The sequence below is a fragment of the Neopelma chrysocephalum genome, unplaced genomic scaffold (genome assembly GCF_003984885.1).
Source record: "Neopelma chrysocephalum unplaced genomic scaffold, ASM398488v2 Primary Assembly neopelma1_85, whole genome shotgun sequence".
In the NCBI taxonomy this organism is placed as follows: domain Eukaryota; kingdom Metazoa; phylum Chordata; class Aves; order Passeriformes; family Pipridae; genus Neopelma; species Neopelma chrysocephalum.
The window spans coordinates 3,343,756-3,368,338 of NW_020897747.1; the positions used below are offsets into that span (position 1 = coordinate 3,343,756).

The 24,583-nt window shown below is 47.3% G+C and overlaps 1 protein-coding gene across 4 annotated transcripts in view; it reads left to right on the forward strand.

Moving 5' to 3' along the window:
- The window catches only part of AFAP1L2 (actin filament associated protein 1 like 2), a 71,260-nt gene that overhangs the window by 37,397 nt on the left and 9,280 nt on the right, over nucleotides 1–24,583 (forward strand). The window contains exons 2-10 of one of the 4 annotated variants that reach the window (XM_027692190.1): nucleotides 5,954–6,082; nucleotides 6,609–6,686; nucleotides 11,248–11,339; nucleotides 15,093–15,183; nucleotides 18,905–18,988; nucleotides 21,242–21,447; nucleotides 21,998–22,177; nucleotides 22,726–22,815; nucleotides 23,612–23,696. In XM_027692190.1, the coding sequence (XP_027547991.1) occupies nucleotides 5,954–6,082; nucleotides 6,609–6,686; nucleotides 11,248–11,339; nucleotides 15,093–15,183; nucleotides 18,905–18,988; nucleotides 21,242–21,447; nucleotides 21,998–22,177; nucleotides 22,726–22,815; nucleotides 23,612–23,696 (1,035 nt within the window). The remainder of the gene's footprint in view (nucleotides 1–5,953; nucleotides 6,083–6,608; nucleotides 6,687–11,247; nucleotides 11,340–15,092; nucleotides 15,184–18,904; nucleotides 18,989–21,241; nucleotides 21,448–21,997; nucleotides 22,178–22,725; nucleotides 22,816–23,611; nucleotides 23,697–24,583) is intronic. The other 3 variants (XM_027692192.1, XM_027692193.1, XM_027692194.1) reach the window with 3 other exon arrangements.

Here is a 24,583-nt window from a genome sequence, read left to right on the forward strand (position 1 = left end):
TTTTTCCTACAAATATTTACATATTCATAATTATTTGTCTGTTGGGGAAAAAAACTGAGGAGTTTCAACTGGACAACAGTGGGCTGGACTTTTTATTCTCTTCCCATGAACAGCTAGAAGAAGGAAGGCTCTCCAGTCATTGTAGGGACAAGTGTGGGAAGTAAAGCATTGTTTCTGATGATCAAAACCAGGGTGGTAAACCACAGTCTACACTCATCTGCTTTATTCTGCTCATCACCCTGGGTGAAGGCTGATGGGGTTTCAGTGTGAAGGGGATGCTTTTCAGAGGAGCAGCTTTCTGGGGTTCAACAGAGAAGTTGCTTCTTCCCAGTGCTGTATTTGGACGAGCCATTTGCCACCTGTCCTTCCTTGCATTCCATTGCCTGCGTGTCCCAAAGCCTGTGGCACCCAGAGCAGGGCAGAGGAGACATAACTGCTGCAGAAGGGCCAAAGCATTGCTCTGCCCTTTTCTTCACTGCTCCTTTCTCTGCAAGACCCTGAAGCCAGCAGGATGAGGAGAGTTGGTTCGTCTGAGGAAGGATCTGCTTTGCTGTTTTGGAAGGTGGCCCGGTGTAGGGGTCATCCAGCTGTTACAGCTGTCACCATCCACACATCTGCCTTTCCTCACAGCTGAGGAGAATGGCCTTCTCTAGCTGTAACCGTGGGCGACTTTTCCCTCTTGCAAAGCCCAACTGTTACTGTAAGATTCCAAATTAGCCAAGGAGGCCTGGGCTGGGTCCTCCTGCTCTTCTGACAGCACTTGCTATTCAGCGGCCTGAATGCTGCCTCTGTGCCCGCCTGTCCTCTCTGCACGCTCGTCAGCTGCCCTATTCATTTTATGCAGCAAAGGAAAAAAAGAAACCAGGGCTAGAAAGGAACTGCTTTCTGCCAAAGCAGCCCCTGGGGAATCCCAGTGCTGCCAGCCGGGGCTGGTCAGCAGGAAATGGGGGCCCAGAGGTTGCTGTGGGAGGTACTGCAAGGTGGAGGCAGTCGGGGGAGGCTGGGCATGAGCAGGGCCCTCAAGATACCCCTCAGGAGCCCCTCTGCTCCTGTGAACCAAGGCCTTCATGGACCAGCCTTTTACCAGTTTTACAATCTTGGGAGTTTCCAAAGTTTTTGAAGCAAAAAGCTTGGCATGACACAGGCGGCAGGTATTTACTTGGTGCCTGAATCGAGCTGTTTGCCAGCAGTTTAGCCCAGCCCCTTCTAGAAAGGAAGGGTGAAGCTGAAACTACCAAACCCAGACCCTGCTTTGGGCAGGAGGGTGGGATATCTCCCAGCACTTTGGGATCCAAGGACAGGGAAGTTGGGAGCAAGATCTGCAGGCTGGGACACAGAAAAGCTAGGTCATATTCCTGATCTGCTGAAGAATATGAACGTATATTGTTAGTATCCTTGGACTAATCACTTTATCTCTCTATGCCTTAGTTTCCTGTTAGCAAATGATACTCCTTGTCTTTCACCTCTCATCTCAGCAGAGAAAGAGTTGTCTTTTCGTAGGTCTCATTACAGTTCTTTGTCTGGTGACTGGGGCCCTCTACCTTGATAAAATAAGTAATTGAATTTAGATTAAATGGTATAACATAATCCTGCCCAGTGGTTACTAAAACACTTGAATGGAAGTTCATTCTGAGCCTGTCTTTCCATTTCCTCATAAGGCCAAGACATGAAGTAATTAGATGTAGATGTAGGTTGTTATTGTAGCACAATGACAGAGATCAGTGGTTATTGGTAGGAATGGCTTTTATAATCTAGTTTAATGGTCATTTACCTTTCAGTGACCTTGGTGTCAGGCAAAATTGGCAGCTCTTTTGCAAGGAATGTGCTTCCTCAATGAGGTCTTTGCAAGCTGCTTCATTCTTGGCTCTAGCTTCTCATGAACTAGGATAGACACTGCTGCAATGCAAGAGACTTTTCTGTCTGCAAAGAAAGGCATAGACTCCTGCCAAAAGAAGCCCTTTTAAGTGCTCTCCCTACTGCCACTGAATTGCTGTTGAAACAGATCAGTTGTGTTTAAAGCATTTCTTTGCTTATTGCTGCGACCAAAGTTGCAGACGTCAAACCTAGAGAGTCTGCAGTGGGCAGAGGCAGCCCAGGAGTTTCTGTAAATAGGGCTGCATTGTCTTGGAGTAAAAGGAGGGAGAACATATCATCCAGTTAAGTTCATGCAAGAGGAAGGAGTTGGTAGTTCTGATTGTAAACCCCCCTCCGTAAGTCCTTATTACATCAGTAAAGATGTGATATTTCTATACACTTTAAAATACACTCCTTTCAATGATGATCATCCACTCACTGCAGATGCAAATCAAGTAAGTTTTCCAGTGACTGTGATGCTCCTACACCTCTCTCCATTGTGTTTTGTGAAATCCTGATGGGTTTTATCCAGTTACTGATGCCTGTTGCCATGGAGAAGAACATGACATGAGCTGTGCTGTGATTTCTAATGGTACCCCAGATCTGTGGCCATGCTTTGTAAGAAATTGGAGTAGGTCATATCCCGGGGCTTGAGAGGATTGGACTCAGTACAGGTATTCACAGTGACCTTGGCCAAGCCTCTTAATTCTTCTGACAGTCTTAACCTTAGAGGTAATCTCCTGTTTTCCATGAAGCAAAATGAATTTTTGCATATGCTATGGAAGTATTTATTTGAGATGGTGCCAGAAAGATTACTTGAGTTACAAAGAAGTGCTGTGAGAGTTGAGAAGAGTGATGTAGCTGTGGAAAAAGGTTTCACAAAAGCACCTCTAAGAATTGCACTGCCTTGTGACTTGGGCTTTTGTCTACTTCTGATTCTCTCATCCTGCTGCTCACAGTCATTTGATTTTGCAAGTATGTTCTTCGCATCTGCAACTATTGCCCTGCAGAGCAAACCTAGCTACAGGGATTACCTCTTTATGTGCTCTCATTTCTAAACTGCTAAGGTAAGGAGAGCAAAACAGGGCAGCTTGGAGGGAGAACCATTTGTTTCAGGCTGCTTTGGATAACCACCAGCCTGGTTTTACCATGAGCATGTTCCATACATCATCACCACAGCACGGTAGGTCTTTAGCTGAGATCAATCAGTAACTTCCAGCATTTGAAATCCTGAGATTGTTTGATGTATAAGGGCTTTCTGTTGTTTTTAGTCCTATTGACCTGCTGGGACCTGCTGTGATACTTGCTGGCACAGAAGACCTTATAGACCCTCATTGTATTAATTCTTCTTACTTCCCACGTTCATCAGTCTGATAAGTATTAGCTTGTGCTATTAGCCCTGATATAAGAGAAGGAATGGTCAGTGGCAGTTTGTTTTTGCAGGTATCAGGTTTGGATTGGGAATGTCCAGCTGAGATCAGTGAGATACTTGCATAGGAGCAGATGGTTTATATACTGCTTCTTGCTGGAGAAGAGCAAGATTAATCTCTCTTGAGTCCCTGAACTCTGAATCCATTCAAGGCTGACAGAGTCTTTCCACTGACCTCTGTGGCCCCAGGATCACATCCTAAATGAGCTGCTTTGAGTCTCTAGAAGCCTGAGTTCAGCTTTGGTGGGTTGGAAAATGTAACCTACTGTATGGGCTGTGCTATTCATAAGCAGTCAGCCCTGTGTGCTCTAGCTGTGGATGCCTGGGAGAAGAATAAATTCATTTTCTGCAGTCGTGGGGGTGGAGGAGGGAATGGGAATTGTACACCCTTCCCTGCAAATCCACTGTTGTGACATCCATGTGAGCAGATGCTGGGAGCTGACCCGCTTCTGAAGCTTCAAATTCAGGTTAGGTGTTCTTTGTGCTGTTTCTTCACCCTGACGCATAAATGACCTGTCCAGCTGGCCTGACCAGCAGGAACTGACCTCAATTTAAATTTTCTGAAGTGGGCCACTGAAGCAGATGAGTATAGCAAGGCTGTGACTTCCCCTAGTGGGGTTTTCTTAAACTTAGAAGAAATAGGGTCCCTAGAGCTTGAGAGGAGCCACTTAGGAGTAGGTTTAACACCAAATCTCACAGTTCATTGCTTAATGGTATCAGTGGCATCCAATATTGTTGTCAGCAAATACTACCTGTTTCCTCACAGTTTATGGGGAAAAGCTGCTGTTTATTGAAGTGATGCTTGTTTTCTCTGGGCAGAGCAGCAGCTAGCAAAACCATTCAAGTCAACACAGCACGATGCAGGTGTTTTCCACTCCCTACTGGTCCTAAGTCAGACCGAAGAGAATTAATTTGGTGTAGAGGGTATAAAACGAAGTATGAGTAATTACCAGTTGGTCAGTTCCTCTGGAGCTGTTATTGATTGATCTGCAGTCATTAGACTTTTACAGTCAAGCTAGTGAAGATTAATACAGTTTGAGAGCAGTAGCAAGTTTTCTCAATTAGTGTCTAGCAACATAAACCTTTACAGTATAATTTGTGCTATATTTATCAATTTTCTAACTTGTATTCACCCAAGGAAAGGTTGCCTCGTGGCTAGAGATGGGGGAGTAAGAAGGTGATGGCTTTCTCCTGTCCTTTAACAAATGTTCTTTGTGACTTTGGAGGTGATAGCTCTTTGAGCTAGAGATACTCAGATGTTTTGTATTATGAAACCAATATATTAACAGTTTCCTAGCTCATTGGTGTGAACTGTGACTCTTAGGGGTACCATGGGATCATACAGTGTGGAAATTCTGTAAGTAAAGGGAATGGAGCATTGTCTGGTTAAGCTATCCATAAGTCACATTCCCTGGTGGTGTGCTGAGGAGTCACTGCCTGGCTGGCAGCGTGGTGGTGTCAAACCCAAGCTTCACTGCCCATCTCCTCCACAGATCCTCAGCATCCAGGAGCGATGGAGCAGGGTAGCAGGGGAGCCTCCAGAGGGGAGGAACAGTCCCGGCAGGGTTTGGCCTGTTTTTCCCACACACTGTCATTCTTGTGCCGGCGCTTCCTCTCTCTCCACATAATACCCTGTTATTTCCTCTCCAGAATGGGCTCCTGCCACTGCTGCTAATTAGCCCGCGATAAACCTCGGTGTGAACAAAAGCAAGCAATTAAACGTCTGTTGCTTCAGCGTGAGCCCCGTCAGAGAAGTGATTTGTTGGTGGCAGAGCTGTGTAGCACCTCCCCGGGAGGAAAACAAACCCATTGGCCTGGCTCAGCTGCTGGTGCTGGGGAGTGGTGTGTCCGAGCTGCTTGTTTCGGGTGTGCAGGCATGTCTTTGGTACAACAGGGTTTCCCGAGGCTCTGTGAGATGCTGCTGAGTCTTGTGTCTTAAGTTCCACATGGTACAATGATCTGTGAGGCCACTACCCAAGCAAGATGACTTGAGAAGTTTCTGAATTGTGGTTTCTGTATGTGGGGGTTTTGGGAAATTTTTTTGTGGTCTTTTTGGAAGACACATAATAAACATTTTCAAATCAATACACAGAGAGAAATAATCATAGAATGAATCAAAAAATCATGGATTGGTTTGTGCTGGAAAGGACCTTAAGTATCATCTGGTTCCAGCCTCCCTTCTACGGGCAGGGGCACCTTCCACTAGACCAGGTTGCCCAGGGCCCCATCCCTCCCAAACAAGGCTTAGAAAGAGGAAGCAAAAGGCAGGGCTTTGGTAGATCCCAAGCCAGATGAGGCTTGAGTGATGTTTGCCAGGACTCACGATGCAGGTATCAAGATCTTGCAAACTGCTTTCATGTAATCTCAGCCCTAATGCTCAGAGTTCCTCAGGTTTTCCCACTTGAGGAAGAAGTCCTATTGGAAGAAGAATAGGTATTTACATAGGATTTCGTTGATGTATGAACAGACTAAGGGAAGTTGGAGACTTTTTCAGTTTGGGACCCACTTTCTTTCCAAAAATAGAGATAGGGCTCAAGCTGGAAAATTAAATATTAATTATTTCTGGGCAGAAAAATGCAAAGAGTCTTGGAACACATGGAATTAATGTATGTCCTCTTTTGACACACAACCCAACTGCTTTGCCAAAAGTTGTCTCTGTTTCTGTTGTAGCTCTCGAGCAGCTGCTCACAGAGCTTGAAGATTTTCTGAGGATACTGGACAAGGAGAACTTGAGCAGCACTGCTGTTGTGAAGAAGAGCTTCCTGTCTGACCTTCTGCGAGTCTACACCAAATCCAGTGGTATGGCATGGAAAACTACGGATGGGGCAGTGGGCTGTCATGGGAATTGCTGCAGGGTCTTGAAGCAGCATTTTTTTGGAGGCTGGTGGGAAGCAGAGACATGAAAATTAGACAGAGAAAATGAAACCGAGTTTATTTTTGCAATGACCTCTAATTGTTTATGTAAAATTACTATAGTTATGTGTCCAGCTTTACAAGCAAAGGATTCCCAAGATTCCTGATCCTTTCTGTTTTCCATATTAAATCTTAAGTTTATTTAATCCACTTTGTAAGATACACAGGATGTACTGTTTGGCCAAGTTAATGTTTAAGTAGAAATTTTAACTTACGGAATTTCCTGACTATAAAGCACTTAATTTTTCAGCTTTTTATTATTGCTTGGGGTTTTTCCTGCACGTTTTCTCAACCAACATTCCCACCCCAAATGTACTCAGCGGAGACACTTTTTACATCTGTCTTTGTGGAAAAACTTAGCAGTGTAAAAGCAACGTGTGGGTATAGGGTTCACTTTTCCCTTTGGTTGCAGGTGGCGATGAGGAGTATATTTATATGAACAAAGTGACAGTCCATAAACAGCAGGGTGACCAAGACAACCAAGACAAAGGTAGGGAGCTAAAAATTAATGGTTGCATCGTGTCTAACAGGGTGATGAAGGCACACGCAGTTAGAGCCTTCCTCTGCCGGTGCTCTGGCAGCTCTGAGGGCTGGTGCAGTTGATGGTGTGGAAGAACTGCCATTTTTGTAACATTCCCTTGGAAATAGTGGTCCTTGCCAGCACTGTGAGGTTATTCCTGGAAGTAGCACTTTGGAGGTCGTTATTTTGGGATAAAAATGTTGCCTTCTAAGGCTTGAAGCTCCAGTGGCTGAAATATTTAAAGAAGCCTTCATGCTTTCTTTGGCCACAAAACAAGTCACTTCACCTCTTTGAGACCTCGAAAAGTATGTGTCTTCTTTGCTGTGTTGCTCTGCTCTGGCCCAGATGTTCTGTGTTATCACTGAAGCAAGTTCCTGGGCACAGCTTGCACCTTCACCATCTGCACAGGCAGAGTACCTTCATCTCCCAGGGATGCAAGAGTTCTGTGGTGTACAAGCCAAGAAATTAAACCTAGATAAAATACTCATTTCCAATTTCGATTAGCCAGGTTTTGAATTTGTAATGCAGCAAAAAACATAATTGTCTAAAAATGCTCTTCCTCTTTGAAGTTCATCATGAAAGTTGTTCTTGATAATTGTGTGGAATGCGATTATTAGTGACACGCATCTCCTTAGTGCACTCCTAGTTAGAGGCTGGTCCTACCCCAGAGTTTCCAATCAAAAGGGATGAGACAAGGACGCCTCAGTGCAGCCTGCTGTTGATGTGCTGGTCCTGCAATAGTTGGGATTGCTTCACTTCCGCAGTTGTTTGTTTTGGTTTTGTTGCTTTGTGGTGGGGTTTTTTGTTTGTTTGCTCTGTTTTGTTCTTTAAACTACCTGCAGCTGAATTTGGGTTAACTTCAAATGCCCCTGAAGACAGGATGTCCTCCCAGATTACACGTGCAGCCCCAGCATGATCTCCAGACAGGGCCTTCTGGGTGATGCTGTAATGCTCACACAGGATCACACAGCTTCCCAGTAGCACCCAGTAGTTGAGCAGCAACAGAAATATCTCTTTATGCAAGTTCATTTGGGTGGATAAAGCAAGGCTTGCACTCATCCACCATGCTGAAACACGGGGCAAATCTCAGGAACTTTATTTTTAGGTTTAGGTTCTTTTATTTCAGACTTTTCCCTATCAAGGCCATGAGCCTGCCCACTCCGTCACTCCCTGTGGGAGCTGGCACTTCTCTCTTTCTCTGTTTTCAACAACCTCCCTATTCCAAGTAAAACTTCTGAGTTATTTGGAAATGCTGAAGTCAGTAAGACACATGTGTGGGATCTTAGCCACAGCTGCAGCTGGGTGTACACCCTGATCCTGCCTCTGTAACTGGATGGAAAGGTCTGTGCCTGCAGGTTCAGGTCTAGCAGAAGGAGGGGGCCCTGGTGCCCACTGGTGAAAGGGGATGTGATATGGATCTCCCCGTGATTCTGCAGCTCCCTTTACCCTTTTCACGTACTGCCAGTCTGTACCAAAGGCCTGCGATGGGATGGGGGGACCACACTTTTGTGGCTGAGGCCAACAGGACCTCTCGTGCCCTGCAGAGTTTCTTCATCACAGTAGCTGTGCTCAAGTGTGCTCTAGCAGCATAGAGTGAAGTGCTTTCCAAAGTGATAGTACATCAGCTCCAGAAGTCCCACCTCCAAACTTCAAAATATGCTATTTCTGCAAAATCTGTATTTGACTGCTCTCTGTATCTGCTTGCAATTTCATCAATAAGGATTTAAGCTGAACACAACACTGCTTTTGAGGTGCCTTTTTGTGGCACATTAATTGAATTCGCTGCTGTGATTAATTGAATTCGCTGGGTGATGAAGGCACCATCGTTAACTTGATCTCATATACTAGAGAAACACTGCAAGTCTCTACCCTGTTAAGTCCACAGGGCTCTTCAGTGAGCCAGATGCCATCTCCTGGAAGTCAGCACTGTGGGGCAGGAGTCTGGGAGGTGGGACTGATGTGGTGGACACTGCAGTCCTCTTAGCCCAAATACCAGGTGACATTCAGTTTTACAAAGAACAGAGAGCACAGATAAGTAACAGTTAATACAGATGTGACTTTTAGCAGGATTTTGGCTGGGTTTTCTTTTTCCTTCTCTTTTCTAAATTATCTCCAAACTCCAGGTTTTAGAGAGACATCTTTATCAGAGGACACTTGCAAAGTGTTAATGCTTGTCTAGGGAAAAATACTCCTTCCCTCCCATCCCTGTAAGGAAACAGCCTGTGATTTGTGGTGCTGGCATGTGTAGCCAGAGAAGGAAGGGGTATGTACAGCACTTGCTGCATAGACTCTCCATACTGAAGGCAGGCATTGGATGCTTGTCCTCATACACTGGGCAGCAATAACTGCCCTCTGCCACCACAGAGCAGAGAACCCTGGAACATCTTGCAGGGGTCTTGTCAGGATGAATGTTAAAGTGGCAGTTCTTCTTTCAGAGAGCCTGAAAATCAAAGTTCCATCTCATCCTGCTCTGCTCCTCAGCTGGAGTACATGGGCATGTGTCCATGGAGGTGGGCAGGTTTCCAGCAGGGTGAGGGCTGAAGCTGTGGTCTCCATCCCATGCTCCAAGGTTGGTGGGAGGAGGAGGAAGAACTGCTGGTACAGAAATCAAACAGCATTTTTCTGGCACGGTGAGGTTCAGTGGGATGACTGCTGGGTTTTCTGGAGAATCAAGGACAGATGGACACCACTTGTGAAGGGTTTGACAGTGGTTTTTGCTGCTGCGATGATTTCTCCTCCTTGGAGCTGAGCAGGGGAGGTTCTGCCTGACACAGGTGGATATGAGTTGACTTGTCTGATTCTCTCTGCTCAATAAGCCCCTAAAACGTTCCCTGTGTAGACAACCATGAGTGCTGAGATAATCCCCCTTTGGGGAATAGCCACTGCAGCTTTAGGAATCTTAACCCTGGTTTTGGTTAAGAAAGTAGCTACTTACAAAAGTAGCAATGGCCTCAGCAGCTGCTGTTGATGGAAGGTGTCTGCCCTGAGAGTGCCACGTTGTTGCTCCTTTACAGAAAAGGCCAACAACCTGCAACAGCAGCCTGTAGGTATGACCCTGGCAGCATAATCATGGGGTATTTTGGTGGGATGATCTCCCCATGATTAGTTGTTGTTGTTTTACTCTGAACAGTCTCACCTGCTTTAGTGTGAACTTTAGAAGACATCCAGCAGCCCTACTCGTGGGGTGCAAACAGCTGCTTGGTGTCTGTTCATCCATGGACCTCTGTGTCCTCATGACTTATCAAAGTCAGCCAGTGCTGATGACCAGGAGACCAGCATCAAAGGGAGAAATCTGTCACAAGAGACATGTTTTGGACTTTTCTGCCATCAGGCCAGGCGCTGCAGGCTGCAGCCTGGCAGGGCAGAGCTGTCATTGTGGCTTCTGAGCCCCATGGACAGAGTAATGTGGTTTCCAGCTTCTATTTTTAAAGCCCAGAAATATGCAGCAAAGTTCTTGCTCACATATTCTGAGCACAGTGCTGACTGTTGCTGGGCACTGTGTGATGTCTTGGTGGTTTCTGTGTGTGCCCAAGGAATGTGGCTGGAGCATCAGCAGGTGACTGGGGAGCTGCAGCATCAGCTCACTCCAGATTTTGGAGCTAATTCCCTTACTTAATTTACTGGACTTGCAATATCTGGATACCTTAGCCTCATTTCTCCAAGGTATTTGACGACAGACACTGTAAAAGGGAACTTCCCCTCTGCACAAGATAATGCCTTCAAAGTCCATAAATTTCCAGCCATTCATGCCTTGCTCCACTTGTTCCCGAGCATTGCGCTATCTCAGAAGTCGTGGGATTTGGGCACTTAAGTTTGAGGCCACCCAAGGGTTCTGTGGTGGAGGAAGAGGGGCTGAACACAAGTTTTCTGAGCCTTCAGTGTACTCCTCTAGCTACTGAATCACTCTGCATTCAGCTGCTTGGAAAATCTGACTCTCCTGAGGCAGACCCGGATTGCCTGGAGCAGTTGTGCTGCCATATGCCCTTTCACATGTTTGGCCTGGGCTGCTTCAAGAGCAGCTCTTTCTTCAGCAGCAATTACTGTGTGGCTGGCTTTTATAAGCCATTGTGCACTCAGCTAGACAGACACCTTTGCAATTTGCCCTGGGAGCTGGGTGGTGTTAGACCCAGTTTTTGGGAGTGGCAGCAGAGGAGTGGATAGTCACCGACCTGTCTGCTCACAGCAGCAAGGATCAGAGCTAGCAAGGACTAAAGTGCTGCGGATTTCCAGATACTGTGTAGTGTCTGCCCATGCTGCTTCTCAAGACCCTTTAAAGTCTCAGCAGTGGGTCTGGCCTTCACAGAAGGAAACATGTGCCCTAAAACCAGAGGTCAGCTCTTTTGCTGGGTCTCTTAGTGTCACATTCCTGGCTATGGCCTGAAATGACATGGTGGCCCTGCAGCCCTGCCTGTAATTGTCACTGTGCTTCCTCCTGAAATAGCACCTCGCTGCTCCAGCACAGCCCAGAGTAGCGAGTGTTCTGCTGGGAGGTGCCACATGTCATCAATATAATTGTGATTCTGGCTTGCAGTGCTGGATCAGAGGAACTCCTTGACCAATGGAGACTCAGGACTGCATTTGTCGCCTCCTCAGAAGAGCCTGCCAGACCTTCCACCTCCCAAGGTAAGTTTTGTACATCCTTTGCTTTCCTGGGGATCTGAACCCCTTGACGCTTCACTGTTGTCACACACTGTGCAGCGTGGCTGGATGGAGAGACCTCTGCCCAAGGATTGAGTGAGGCAAAGAGTCCTGGTAAGCTTTATTTAAAAAACAGTAATAAAATATTGAACTAGGGGTTTCCAGCTGTATGTTCCATCTTTCTGTAGACTGCAGGTCAGTGTGTGGCTGGTGCAGGCGCTGCAGCTGGCTGGTGGCCTTGGATGGCTGGGCATCCAGAAACCCCTGTGGTTCCCAAGGCTTGTGCACAGATGGAGCAGGCAGCTGTGGGAGCCTTGAGCTTCCCGTGAGTGTGCAGGAGCACTGGGAAAATTGGGCTGTGTTCCCTGCTGGGGAGACCCATATCCCTTGCATGGCAATCCAGGCTCAAAGAAGGAGAAGTGAGATTTTCAATGAAACAAAGGTGATGGTGGTTCTTGGCTGTTGCTTTGGAAATCTCCTGAGTGATAAAGCAGCTGTGCCTGGGCTGCTGACACAAACTTGTAAAAGTCAGAAATCCTTCAGCTGCAGGGTGCTGGGGTGGTCCCTGGGAAGTACCAGGATCTCCCTTGCTGGCAGAGTCTTCCTCAGTTTGGCCATTACCAGAGGTTTGCTTACAGTTGCAGCACCTGGTGCTGTCTCTGCTTTGGGTGCTGGTGTTATGCTGGTTGCACAGCCCACAGGTCTGTGAGCAGGAGTTTCTGGCACTGTGGATTTTTCTGTAGGGCAGCTATAAATCAGGTAAACACCATCAGGTTTCAGTGAGATGTTGTCTCCGTGCCAGCCAGCCAGCCTGGCTGTCCTAGAGAGGCACGGGTCATCCTTGAGACCCTGGATGATGTTGTTCAGTAGTTGATGCAATGTAGGAATTGCTGTAGCTGGGATTTCAGGATGTGAAAGGAAAGGAGGGCAGGGAGTATGTATGGGGAGGAGGGGCAGGCATGGAGGAGAATGGGATGGTGCATCCATCAACCACAAAGGAGGATCTGCTCCTTTCCCAGGAAGGAGGGCAGGGTGAGGCCCCAGGACTTTTGCCCAGAGGGCTATATCTCAGCTGGAGTTAGCTGGAGAAGCTGGGAAAACAAGGGGGTAGGATGGGATGAGCTGACAAACCGCCGGATGCAGTGTGGTTGCCTGCTGGGAGCTGCTCCAGCCCCTGAGGGCTCTGCCCACACAGCTGGCTGGAAATACAGTACTGGAGCTGGATTTGCCTGAGAGCAGTGGGAGCAGTGACCAGAGGAGGAATCGTTGTTTGGCTTTGGGTTTTGTGGTGGGCAGGAATACAGCAGAGTGGTGGAAGGAAAGCACAACTGGGGAAGCAGCTGGGTGTCCCCAAGGCATTTCGCTTGTGCTTGGTGCAGCCCAGCTTTCTGATTGGGCAATCAGGAAGTTAAATGAGGGAATTAGAAAAAGATAGTCTGGATTTTAGGTGAGAAGGGTACCTAAACCATCTGTCTTCTCACAGACCTGTGCTGGGAACGACCTTCTCCCACCTTCTTACCATTGGAGCTAACCCTCCTTGGATACAGCAGTCAGGTACCTCCTTGCTGTGAGCATCTGAGTGTCAGTGAGATGTTGGCAGCAGAGATATCTGAGTGTCCTTCAAGGAGCAGGGCTGGGGAGAGCTTTAATGTGTGGAAATTGCTGTTGGTGGAAAATGGATATCCCTATCTGCATTTGTGGCTTCCAGTGTGGGCAGGAGCAGAGGAGGAGGAGGAGGGAGTAAACTTACACAGAAACTAGGAGCTTAGGAGAGGCATTCAGATTAGATCTGTTTTAGCTCTGTGGAGTTTTCCGTGGTTTGGTGATGCTAAGGCACCCTGTGGTGTTGCTGTACACTTGTCTTTTGAGACACAGGAGAAATCTGGTAATAAAGCTCTGCACAGCAGATTGTCCCTGGTGTCCATTGACACCAGCAGTCAATGGCCAACCCAACAGGGGTGGCCCAGCTGTATCCCACTAATTTCTTTGGCTTTGTCACAAAGCAACCTTTAAACAATGAGTTCTGCAGGCTGTGGCTCAGACACTGGTGACCTCTCCTCTGCAGCAGCTCCTCTGGGAGGAGTCGCGAGGGGCGGATGCAGATGCCCAAGGTGGTTATATTTGCATGCTCATTGTGCCATAATGCAGCAGGCACATGTTCTGCAAGGACCAGCATGGTTAAATGATACAATATATACCCTTTAACTTAAGCTAGAGAGAAAACAACTCCACACTTTTAGAGAAAGAGAAGAGAAAAAAATAGCTTCTGGGGCAGCTAAGGTGCAGTCCCACCTAGTCCCTGTTGGCTTCTGTTGTCTGTAGGAAACAAAACAGAGCAACCTCTTCCCTGACACTTGTGGGATAGTGTCAAATAAACCCACAGCGTTTCTTTGTGTAGGCAATTTGTTTATGGTCATAGCAGAATGTGAGCTGGCTACATGCAGGAGGCCACCACAGATGGCAATTACAGACACATTCTCTGGCCAGGGAAGGGATTAAGTAAAGCTTGGAGTGACTGGGTTTGTTTTTGTTTCTTTAATTTAACACATTAGGACAAGTTCCTAAACCTTTAAGTCTTTGGAGGGCAGGTGTTTTCCATCAGTGTTCTACCTGGCTCCATAATGCAAGCTCAGAGTCTGCTCACAGCATCTGGCAGACACACGTAAGAAGGAGTTTTTGATCCAAAACACTAGAGAAATTTGGGAGGTTGGCAGAGCCAGGGGTAGCTCGCCCATGTGGGAGCAGAGACGCATGACTTTGGTGTGATCAGGGTTCCTCACTCCCACAGGCTCAGCAGCTTCCCTTCCCAGGCTGCTGCTGGCAGAAAAACCTTTTCCTTCAAAACTTCCTTTCTGCTTCTGGGCACCAGTAGCAGGAAGGTGTAAATGTCCAGGTGTAAATGTCCAGGGCAGGATGGGCAGCTTTGAACTTGCATTAGATGATACTGGCATACTGCAAATGGATTGATCTTGCCTTAAACTGTTCTCATGTTCAACAGCTATGTGAAATACTTGAAAAGTAGAAAGATTGTTTCTTAACTTCACTTTTTTTTTTCTCATGTGTTGGTATTTCTAAAGGATCAAGGCACTGTTTTTCCTGCCAGTCCTTGCTTGTGTTTAGGGAGGGGTTTGGCAGGCACCACAGGGATTTTCCAGAACTTGGACTCTTTTCAAAGGCTTATTTTCCATCAGTGTTGTTTATCCATTTCCTTAATTTTTTTGTTCAGAGCACAATTAAAGACTCCTGATATAGTTCCTAAAGCGGAGGTTTTCAGTTGTTGGTTTGCTATCAGTCAGAGACTTGAAGTCATAACCAGTGACTGCTCAGGCTGCACTTTCAGTGTAAAGCCAAGATTGCACCAGTTGTTCTCCCTGATAAGATAATCCATAGCACAGGGGATCATCCCCAGTTAGGATGAGCAGCTTAGGGGGGGTCAGTGCAGCAGGCAGAAGCCCCCACTGGTAAGGCCAGTGGGTTGCAATTGCTGCTGTGAGTTGATCTTCGCAGGGCTTTCAGCACTATGAAAGAAAGTAACATTTATGACACAATTATACAGTAATTTCAAAGAACTTCTTTATATTTGAGCTAACTGTACCACATCCTGGTGTACACATCTAAAAGACCTCATCCACTGGGATACACTTGAGTGCTAAAAAACAAAGGACAAAGAGTGCCCCATTGTTTTCCGGGACATGTTTTTACCTTAAATCATTTTTCTTTTCTGTATTTGTTTTGCAGATTCCCGAAACAAAACAACCTCCAGTCCCCAAGATCGAATCCCCAGAGGGATATTATGAAGAGGCTGAGCCATATGACATCTCTGTAAATGGTATATTGTAAAACTCTTGGGGGCAGGGGTTCATGTGGGAGATGGAGGACTTGAGGTTTATGAGAATAAGTAAATGAAAGCACAGACATTTCTTATAGCTTATGTGACAAGTTTGTTTTCTGCTGCTCATCACACTTGATATTACAGATCTCATGCTAGTTGGAAAGCAAAGACTACTGAATTACTCAAATTTTAACTTTCCTATAGAAGTAAGTAGTATGCCTGGGTCAATATAACATCACTGTAAAATGTTACAAACCATTGCAGGTTCTCTTTGGATGTTTTTCTGGCAGATAGGCTGTAGTCTAACACAGATTTCTATTCAGGAGTGAGTGGTGAAGCTGTGGTGGCTTGCATTCATGTCCTAGTGCTCTAATTGTCCCCTTGGGGCTCAAAGTCCATGGCTCTGTTGGTCTGTGAGGAGTGATAACCGTTTTTATAATTGGCTATTTATTCAGCTCTGTCTCTTGTGGCAGTTTAACCATCTTTAGACTGGATTAAAAAGCCACGCTCCATGTGAGGGGGCAGCGTGTGTGTTCCCTCTGCACACACTCGCTGCCTGGGTCAGCACCTCCAGCCGTGTCCTCAGCAGTGCCACCCACACCCCTCCCCTGTGGGTTCCCCACCCCTCTGGAGGAGACAACTGCATGCAGGCTGAGCTCCCAGATTCTCACTTTTTAAGATGTATTCCTGCATCCTTCTTTTGGTGAACACCTTTCATGAGAGATTGCCTTCCTCTGATCTGATAGCGGAGCTGATCGTCTCATCGCTTTATAATCCATTTAAGCACAAACGAGACAGATTGTATCGCTCTGCTGCAGAAGCAGGTGTCTGCTCCTCAGCCTTGTCTGCAGCAGAGTGCATGGCATGGGGCAGAGCTGAGCGGGGAGAGTTGAGGCAAGCAAAGAAGTGAGAGTTAAGGGTAAAAGATTTGGATCTAAACCCTTGGCTGTTGAGTCTGAGCTGCTTGTGAGAGAAGCTGAGTCCTCTCCAGCCCCAGTGTGCACCACTGGGCTTTGAAGCTCCCTGGCAGACAAGCACCAGCTGTGCCACTGTTTAAAGTGGCCGAGGGTTGATGTATCTGAACAGCACTCACTGCCTGTGAGCACCTTGCACTCCAGGACAGCTCATATCTCAGCATGGGTCGCTGCTCTCATGAGGAGTTACAGTGCTAAACAAAACGAGGGAGATGTAAAAAGATCTTTGTTTGACTGAACCATCCCATTTGTCTGCAACTGCATTACAGCAGTGAACAAGAAGATAGACCTCAGCTCAGGTGAGAAAAGCTGCAGGCTCATCATGGCTGGGGTGCAGAGGAGAGGTCCCCCCAGCTCTGCCATGTGTTTTGCTGAAATGCTCTGTGTTGTTTGGCTTGAGGTGAGGGCTGTGATGCACAGGGCACAGGAGGGAAGCTCTCCTGCAGTTTAGGCAGCACAGGGTGCTGCAGCCTCATCCCCATGGCAGGAGGTCCCAGTTGCCTGAAGATAAATGAAGGGGTTTTTTCCCCTGCTGCACACTGGGGATGTGGATAATGTGTTAAGAACCATGGCATAAAAAGACATATGCCAGATTAGCTGGATTACAGCCATGGATCCATGTGCTGGGATACCCAGCTTATGTTATCCAGGCAGCTCCATAAACTCGCCCTGAGTTCAGAGACTTGGCTGGCAGAAGCGATAAGCACACACACAGCTTCCACCTCTGCTTTTGCTTAGTAACCTGCTGCTCAGAGATGCAAATACACCCACCATCCACTGAAATCTAGGACAGTGAGATGCCTAAGGAAATGGGAAATCAGCCCTGTAAAAAGAGAGAAAAGCCCATACAATGGGAGCGCTGCCAAAATGAGGCAGCTCTGGGTGCCAATGGGTCAGTCTGGGGCTGCTGTGAACTGCTGTTGTACCGGAGGGCTCAGTGTTTTACTGAGCAGTGCCACAGCCGTAAGTGCAGACAGGAGCCTGTGAAGCCAACAGAGATGGGATGTAGGATTCCAGGCAGTCTCACCACTGAGATGTGTGGTGCCTTTGCCTCCTGTGACTGCTCAGCCACAGGTCCCCTCTGCAGGCCCCAGCAGGTCCCTCCTACACAAATCTCCAGGTGTACTACAATGCCAATGGCTTTTAAGGTGGTTTGCGTGAGAAGGAAGGCAGCATTGTGTCACTGAGAGTCTCTGTGCTTTTTGGCAGCTTCATGTTTGAGGTGGTGCCTTGGGCTGAGCCAGAAGGAGCAGGGAAAGATGTGGAGCAGCAGGTGTGTGGCAGGAGGAGGCTGGGGGGGCTCGGGAGAAGGTGAAGTGTGCTGTGCTGTGCAGAGGGGAGGCTGTGCAGCGATGCTGGGTGGATGCTGGTGCCCCAGTTTGCCTTGAGATCAGGCTGCAAATCCCACGGTGCATGGGCAAACCTGCAGATCCCTGTCCTGCCTTTTGTTTCAACAAGCACAAATTGACTTATCAGATGCTGATAGAACCTTGTACCTGTCCTACACAGAGTGATGCTCATTGCTAGCAGCTGCCTTGGGACCTTGGTGTGACTGCTGTTGCTAAAAGGCAGTCTGAACATGCATGGGTTTGCCCTAGCCAAAGATGCCAAAGCCTGACCCCAGTAACCCCCCAGGCCCTCTGTGCTTACCCCCTTTCCCCACAGGCTGGATAGGGAAGGGGCCAGTCCAGGGAGCTGCTGGTGATGTTTCATAGAATGGCCTGAGTTGGAAGGGACCTTAAAAATCATCTAGTTCCAACCCCTCTGCTGTGGAAAAGGACACCTTCCAGATCAGATTGCTCAGAGCCCCATCCAGCCTGGCCTTGAACACTTCCAGGGGTGGGGCATCCACAGCTTCTCTGGGCAACCTGTTCCAGTTCCTTATCACCCTCACAGTAAAAAATTTTTTTCTCATATCTAGTCTAAATCTACTTTCTTTCAATTTGAACCTGTTTCCCATTGTCCTGTCACTACATGATCTTGTAATAAGTCTGTCTCCAATACTGTTTCCAACAGTATTACAGCATGAGCCTTGGAAGACACCCATATGTCCCCAAACAAATGGGCGTAGTGAAATCAAACAAAAATAGGAACACCACTAAAATAAGTGGGGTCACTGCCAAGAAAGGACATCAAAGCAAGCTTCCAGATGGGCTGAGGAGATAGAGGTTTCATGCAGCATCAGAGGTGGGAGTGCGAGGCACTGTAACAAACCGTGGGTGTATTAATTAAAATGAAGCAGGCAGGCGAGTCCGCTGGGTCTTGCAGTCCCTCTTTCATCAGCAGGATTCCCGCCTCTCCGCTGGGGACGCCTCTGCCTTTCATTTTACAGCTCCAGCAAATGCTGCTGCTTTCCCTCCCCTCCTGGGCTGAAATGTGTTAAACCGTTATCGCCGCCTTTGCATAATTGGAGGGTGCGATAAGAAGCAGAGTGAAAGCACAAGGGGTGGCTGCGGCTGCCAACTGAGCAATAATTATTCTGGCTGAAACAGCTCCTCTGCCCTGGCTGGTTTTAATTATGATGACAATGATTCAATTTTAAAGGGAATCGCCTTGTTTGAGGGGATGGGTTGAAAATGTCCCTTTTTGAAGTCTCACCATACATATGTCGTGTAGGGATGGGACAGCCTCACTGGCCAAGGGGAGCCCGGGAGCTGAGCCGGATTGACGCCCTTGTTCTCTGCATTTGCTTATCTGTGGCTTTTTCTCTTTGTCTCCCTTTCTCTTTCCTTCTGATTGTGCAGGTCTTTTTGGTAGGCTTGCTGCGGCTGGACCCAGGCCAGGGTTGCAGGTTACTGAGGGCGTTATTTATGCCACAATAACAATGGGTATGGCATGCTTTCCAAACCTACAGTGCCTTTTTTTAACGACAACAACAACAAAAAAAACACCACCAAAAAATCCCCAACAACTCAGTTTTAGCAAAGGTTATCAGGTACCTCCCCCTGGCATTGCCTATTACCTGCATGGAGGGTAACCACCTCTCCCCTCTCCCTGTTATTTTTTGTGGCTTTCCCTGTGCTCAGGATGACAATGAAGAGAACTTCCCTAGCTCTTATTCCCCTGGTTCTGTCACTGATGTGGAGCTGATATGTGGTAACACTGGCCGTATTGACGAGTAGCTGTTTGGTGAATGGTTGAAGGTGCTCTGCTGGGGCAGAGGCAGCTTGGGTGTATGAGAGGGTTGGAGCTTCCTGCATCAGGGCATTGATTTAGCTCCCTGGGAGGCCATGGGAAGACAAACAGAAAAGGAGAAGTGGATTTAGATAAAGACACCCAAGATCATGGCTGCACTGATGACTTGAGACTGAATGAGCCTTAGTAGTGACCAGAGTGTTGTCTCAAGTCACCCAGGCAAAGTTTGTCCCAGTTTGCCTTGTTGCACATCATGGTAAATGCCTTTCCATCGTGAGGCCATAGCAGTGTCACCAGGCCAGCAACGACTGCAGCTCTTCAAGTAGAGAGGAGCTCATGTCTTCAGGAACCGCACTTGTGTTTGTGGTTGATGCACAAAAGAGCAACCAGGACTCCCACTGAGAGCATGGAAGAAAACTGCCATTTCCCCAGGAGAAAGGTGGCAGCCTGAGACCTAATGCTTGGGTGAGGGACACCAGAGACTCCCAAAAGGGGCCAGAGGGGCAGTTAGCGATAGCCCCATGTTGATACTGAGGGAGATTTAGATGAGGTTCCCTTAGGCATCGTTGCTGCTGCATAAGGAAAAGTCCCTAGCAGTGCAGAGGTTCAGCTTTTTGGTGTTTGTAGGGTTAAGAAACCTCAACACTTTTACTTCATCTGAGTTTCTGCACAGGATGCCTGTGGACAAGGTCTGCATAGTGAGAATGCATGGAAGGGGATAAAGGTTTCCCATAAAAGATGGAGAGTTGGAGATGGTGAGCCAGTAGTGTGCTCCATTCAGAGACTTTGAAAGGGAGTATTTGCTTTTTAATAAGTTTAATTGATGCAGCTTTGATCACTTGGGGGATGTTATAGAGTAAGATTTCACTGGGGCTGTAGCTATGTTAGTGCATCTCAGTTCCTTTTATTTTAAGAACAAATAAACACAACTGAAATGTATTTCACTGGAGCTCCTAATGTGTTTCTTTTTCTTTGTCTCTTTTCTGACTGCTTTTCCTCTTTTTAATTTGCACCAATCTGATAATATTACTTTTATGTAGATATTAAGATATGGTGAGAATCAAAATTAAATTCCAGTGAGAGTAACTTAACAGTATTCCTCCCTGCTGTTTGGTAGGGCAAGAATGCAAAACCCTACATAGATGCTGCCCAAATCTTACCATCTTGCTCTGTGAGCTTGTCTTGTGAATAAGAGCTGTACTGTAAATGCCAGCAGAGCATTGCAAATCCCCATGCAGTCAGAGGGAACATTTTTAATGTTTCTGATGAGTCTGGTACCAATGATCAGCTGAAAACTCCAATAACCTACAATACATTAGATGTGGGTATTGAAAATCCCAATTCATCCTAGTAGCATAGCAGTCCTTTTAAGAATGGATTGCTGCTGCAACAGTGTATTACTTCAAAGCCTCTTGCTGTCCCTTAGATGCTGAGTAGGGAGAGGGACCTGTTAGCCCAGTAAAGGGGAATGACATCTCAAATGCAATAGATCCTTGCTTGCTGCATGGCCTTGCAAATACCATTTGTACTTCTGACATTCAGAGGGCAAGGGCTGATTGTAGTTTGCTGTTGCCTTAAAAACGGTGTTTGACTTGAAGTGGAAAATGTAAAAAGTGTCTTTTTGGAGGGGGGGAAGGAAGCAGCAAATATCAGAAAACGTCTAAGGGAATGTTCTCGAATTTGTGGTCAACTGAGAAGTGTCTTTTGAGCGTTTGCTAATGGAGGCTATTAGGCACAAAATATTGCTATGAGATTCATATTGGGGTAGAAAGAAAAAAGGATCTATGAGGGTTACTTTCCTATTTATTATCCTCCTGTAGGAGAGCCTCAAAAGACACATCCCTGCACTGGAAGCTTTTGCATGTGTGAGCATGGCTGAGGCAAAGCATTAGGCTCAGAGTTATTCTAAAAATGTATTTAATGATAGAGCTTTGCTTTTGTTATAGAAGATGGTGAAGCCATTAGTAGTTCCTATGAATCTTATGATGAAGAAGAGAGCAGCAAAGGCAAGTCAGCAACCCATCAGTGGCCATCCACGGAGGCCACCATTGAGCTGATGAAGGATGCCCGCATCTGTGCCTTCCTGTGGAGAAAGAAGTGGCTGGGACAGTGGGCAAAACAGCTGTGTGTTATCAAGGACACTAGGTTGCTGGTGGGTAGATCCTCTATTCTCTGCCTAAAACAATCTGTTTGTGTGAACTGGGGAGGGAAGTGGCACCTCGGGCCATGTTAACAAGCTGGCAGAAACAAAGTACTTCTGGAAGCAGTGTTTCAAAAAATGTGTCCCAGAGATCTCGAGATTCCATTCCATTTTCAGAAGGAATGTAGGCATGGGACTGCTGAGGGAGGCACAAGGGTGCATTTGTGGCCAAAATTCCAGTTCCCCAAAATGCCTAGGGACGCTTTTGGGGAAACTATTTGAGGTGGTTAAGCAGAAGGGATGCTTATCCCACAGACTGACCACATACTTGACCCTCTAGCGGTGAGAGGTATTTCAGATTATGTGTGCATGCACATAAATATGTGTGTAGTCTGTGTACTTTGTAGGACACAGCTTTGTAAAACCTATAGGACCTTTTTGTGTTCAGTGTACTTAATGCATGTAGTTGGCACTGAGTCACTTACGGGGTTGAGTTCACGCTGGTGAGTGAGAGTGAAGGCTCCTCCTCTGCCTCTCACCCCCTCCCATCTTCCTTCCCCAGTGCTACAAGAGCTCCAAAGACCACAACCCTCAGCTGGATGTGAATTTGCTGGGCTGCACTGTCATTCACAAGGAAAAGCAAGTGAAGAAGAAAGAGCACAAGCTGAAGATCATTCCCACGAATGCTGACGTCATTGTGCTGGGGCTGCAGAGTAAAGACCAGGCAGAGCAGTGGCTCAGGGTCAGTGACACTTTCAGGACTTACCCTCCTGGTGCTGCCATGCTTTGCTGGGAGACCATAGCTTATCTCAGCCCTGTCCTTGTGTGCTCTGGCTCCCTTCCTCGGCACAAGCCTTTATACAAATATACCACTTCATTTTCATGTCCTGGGATAGCTTCTTCCTGCAGCTCCCTGCCACCTTTGGCATGCTGGAGTCCATGTAGGGGCCTCCCAGCACAGCTGCTGTGACGGGGGAGATGTCTGGCGTGGGTGCCCAGCATAAATTGGCTTAGGGCAGGGGTGGCCCTTCCCCTGAAGCAGCAGCAGCAGAAGGAGCCTTCGTGGAGCCCAGAACGGCAGCGAGACGATAGAGCTGCCTTTGCTGGCAGCCTCTCCCAGCTGACTTGGATCCACCAGTTCCCGCTGGATACCTGCTGCAACACCAGGACAGACCCTAGGGTCGCAGGGACTATAAACCATGGGTTTCCCAGGCTGCTGGGTGGGGGAGAAGTATTGATCCTGTAGATCCTGCAGCTCTCTGACAGGCTGTGGCTTCCCCTTCTGCACAGGTAATCCAGGAGACCAGTGGTCTGCTGTGCGAAGGAGCCAGTGAAGGCAACCAGTACATCCCAGATTCACAGCGCCTCAGCTACCCAAAGGTACATCTTGTATCTACAGAGAGAACTAGTACTTGGGCTTTTTAACCCCGTTCCTTCAATAAATAATAGTGTAGGTGCCTAATTTTACCTGAGCAAAGACTGATATGAGTGTAACCAGACCCCTGTGCTGCTGAAAAGGAGCATTATTGGAACAATCTTAATTTTCCTTTGCAATCTTAATTTTGTTGCCATATCTTTTCCCCCAGACTGACTCAGCATGTGGGTCTCCACCATGCAGGGCAGCAGCCACTATCTCATCCAATGGGATTTTTGTGTTCACCAAGAGCTTTGGGAGGGACATAGACCCTTGGACGCCAGGGCTTGGGCCATCTCTAGTCCAGGTTTAGGTGACACTACCCTATGACCAGCTTGTTTCAAAACACTGGGAGGAGAAAGAAACTTTCGTGAGTCTCTGGTGCACACCCAAAATGGACCTGTTTGGGCACCTGGCTGGTTCCTCTGCCCATGCCCTCCTACAGGGACTGTCAAATGCCCCCACCAGCCAGGCTGCAGGGTAGGAGGCCAAAGGGTGACATCAGTGGTGCCACCACGTCACCTCAGAGGTGAGCCCAGCTGGGGGTTTGCGTGTGCTGGATCTGCCCGTGCTGAGCTCAGGAACAGTGGGAAGGGCACAGTGAGAGGGAGCCAGCAGGGGATGTGTGGGTGAAAGCATCTGCTACAGAGAACGTGGAACCTTGTAATTTAAGAGGGGGGGGAAAAGGTCCTTGTGGCACATTCTGTCAGGAGGAATGGGTCACGTGCATCTGCTGAGCTTGTGTCTGGTGTTTGCTGACAGGTGGAGGTATCCGAGAGATACTCTGCAGCCTCCGAGAGCGGGAGCAGCACAGATGGCCACCCAGAGACAGCTGAGACAAAAGATGGTAAAACCTCACCCTGGGAATGACGGGGAGACTGGGCACTTGACCCTGCATGAGGCAAGGGTTTGTGTAGCTTTTTCTGGACCTGATGCAGGGTGCAAGCTGTGTGTGCATTCACTGCCTGTGAATTTGATTTCAATTTGATTGTGAGTTTGACTTCATTTTTCATAATGAAGTAACAGGTGGATGTTGAGGTTTCTCAGGATCAGGATAGGGCTTGAGAAGCCTGGATTTGATACCTGGTCTACCACAGAGTTTCTATATGTCTCTGGGCAAGTCCCTCTGGGACAGTTTGAGATGGCATAACTGCCAACTTTCCTCAGAGATGTCTGCAGAGAAACATGGAGTCCTTTGTGAAATGCTGAGCTGCCTCCAATGGGAGACTTACACTTTCACACTAGGGTGAAGCTCTAGTGTGAAGGTGTAATTTAAGCTGGGGCAGGTAAGTACAGTAAAAGAGGAGATGGTCTCTTAGAAAGATGTGGGACCCATCTCTATATCAGAGAGAGATAAATCCATGCTGTGAACCCACTGGAGTCACCCAGCAAATGGACTTCAGCTGCTGTCCCTCTCTGCTTGGACTTCGTCATTTTGTTCTGATAGTGAGAAGGAAAATCTGGACTAAAAAAATCCAAGTCAATTTCTTACCAGGATTCCCTGATGATGACACAACCTTATGCACACACTGACTGATGTGCTCAGTAGGAAAATGCTGAAGAGGCTCTTTGGATGTAAATTTTCCCTCTCCCTACCTTGCATCCCTGTTTTATAGAAAAAAAGACTGAATGCAGTAAATGTTTATGGTTAATAGTTTTTAATTCAATTCTTTGTAGTATAAGAAAGCGAAGGGAGATTTTCACAGCAAGACCTGTGCAAACAGCCTTCCCACC